At 52.1% G+C, this 2,085-nt stretch overlaps 1 protein-coding gene across 1 annotated transcript; it reads right to left on the reverse strand.

Annotated features, from left to right (window-relative positions):
- Positions 1-649: 649 nt before the first annotated feature.
- LOC134361642 (transmembrane epididymal protein 1A-like) lies at positions 650-1,752 on the reverse strand. The gene has a single exon (XM_063076661.1). It carries the CDS (start codon positions 1,685-1,687, stop codon positions 800-802), a length of 888 nt encoding a protein of 295 aa, XP_062932731.1. The 5' UTR covers positions 1,688-1,752; the 3' UTR covers positions 650-799.
- Between the last annotated feature and the right edge of the window lie 333 nt (positions 1,753-2,085).

Raw genomic sequence — 2,085 nt, forward strand, 5'->3', positions numbered from 1 at the left:
ACATGTAATAGACTTTACCAAAAGAGTTGGAACCATAGTTGTTCTGTGTCACAGCAAAAAAAAAAAAAAAAAAAAAAAAAGAGGACACTTTAAATTATACTTAAATCATCCTCATTTCATACAACCACCTTTGGGAATTCCTCCCTGCCCCCTTTCTCCCCAGACTTAAGTCCCTGCTAAATTGATCGCCCCCACCCCCAATCTCCTCATCCCTACTCTCTGAGAGGTGGAAGTAGCCTTATTCTGTTTCAGTTTACACACGTACACACATGTGCACGCATTCTTCATCCTGCTATACTTAGTGTGAATAAAAAACAGAGAAATGAAGGAAACAGAAGACCTCACCATTATGCAAAAATAGACCCCTCTCTCCACCCACTGAAACACGTTTGCCAGCTGCAGGTGCACACAAGCACACACTAATTCTGCCCTGCCTAGGACAGATACAACCTTCTCTGAGTTTCCACCAATCCTCCTTCATCTCACTTTATTTCCTCATTTCATTTCCTCCTCTTGGATCCCAAAAGCTGTCAGAGAAAAGCACTATTTGTTCTCACCTCATCTGTGTGTGTGGCCAGGAACCATAATGAATAAAGAGACGGGAGAGAGCAGACCTGGAGAGAACAGAGTAATATACAAGAAGTCATCCTAGGAGCTGGAAGGTTTATTTGGGAACAAGGAAGATGGTTCTTGGGATGGAGAGCCATACTGGATTTCAGGACATTTCCATGCTGGGCGTGCAGTGGGCACCCTTGAAACTCTTATTACAAATGGCATAAAACAAAGACAGTTTCTGTACCTAGACAACTCCATCCTGCAGCAAGGCATCTTCCCTGAGCTTCTCCAGCTCTTCACCACTGGAATCTGTGGGGCACTCCTGGTACCTGGCACCTGGGACCTCTGTCCAGGAGGAGCAGTGATGGTGCCAGAGGCTGCAGAGACCATAGACAGCAGCCAGCACGGCAGCCCCTAAGCCCAGGTGCCAGCAGAAGAAGATGGTGAGGAAGGCGAGGTCCATGGGGCTGTCTGCCCGCCAGGGCTGTCCGGAGGGAGGGGCGTACAACAGCATGGAGAGCTGCAGCATCCAGGAGCCAAGCACCAGCCCCATCCAGGTCTTGAGCACCCAGAGTGGGGGCTGGTCGGGGACCCAGACCTCAATGGTGAGCACCAGGGCAACCAGGAAGGTGGGCACCAGGAACAGGGCATGCACTCGGATCTCCAGGATGCTCTTGTTCTCCAGGTGGTTTGCAAACAGCAGCACCATCATGTAGAAGGCCAGGGCCTCGGCTGCCCGCTCCAGCTTCACGTTCTGCCGTGACCAACACGACTGGCTCATGATGTCCACCACGCCACTGAGCAGGAAGAACCCATATATAGAGACGTGATGCCAGCTGTTCTTGAACATGAATGGCTGCCGAGGGTCCTCCCAGTCTACTAACCTCAGCCGGTTTACTCCTGGGGGGTAGAAGAACTCGGAGAGGATGCCAATCAGGGTGATGACCACCTTCACCACTCCTTCCAGTGGTACCCGCTGCCACCACCTGTGTCCTCGCTTCTCCCTTGGGGGCAGAGGGAGTTTGAGGACCCTCTGTTCCCGCAGCAGGGCCAGGGACACCAGCACCGAATAGTAGAGTGCGTAGAAGAGGAGGAACGTTGCTGCCAGCAGGTGTCCCTTCAAGGTTCCCATGGCTTTAGTGTGTGTGTCAGGACCGCCTGGGTGAGAGCTGGCCGATGGCAGCAACCTCCTGGGCCGTCTTCACAAGCAAGAGTGGCTGCCTCCGAGCCACAGCGAGATCACCCTGAAGACGCTCCACTCCTGCCTCCCACACCCAGAGAGGAAAAGGTCTTCACTGCCAACACCTGAACCACTCCCCAGCGTGGGACCTCGTGAAGAGGTGTGGCACTTCAGTCACCTCCTCACTCCCTTCCTTCCTTCCTTTCTGATTTCTTCCTTTTGGAATGGGAATGTCTACCCTATACCTATCTTGCCACTGTATCTTGGAAGTACACGATTTATCTGGTTTCACAGGTTCACAGCTGGAGAGGAATTTTGCCTCAGTATGAACCGTAATCTGGATCTCACCC

The sequence above is a fragment of the Cynocephalus volans genome, chromosome 1 (genome assembly GCF_027409185.1).
Source record: "Cynocephalus volans isolate mCynVol1 chromosome 1, mCynVol1.pri, whole genome shotgun sequence".
Lineage (NCBI taxonomy): Eukaryota > Metazoa > Chordata > Mammalia > Dermoptera > Cynocephalidae > Cynocephalus > Cynocephalus volans.

Bases quoted from the DNA above. Each gene is read 5' to 3' on its own strand.
- LOC134361642 (XM_063076661.1), bottom strand. From the start codon at position 1,687: ATGGGAACCTTGAAGGGACACCTGCTGGCAGCAACGTTCCTCCTCTTC.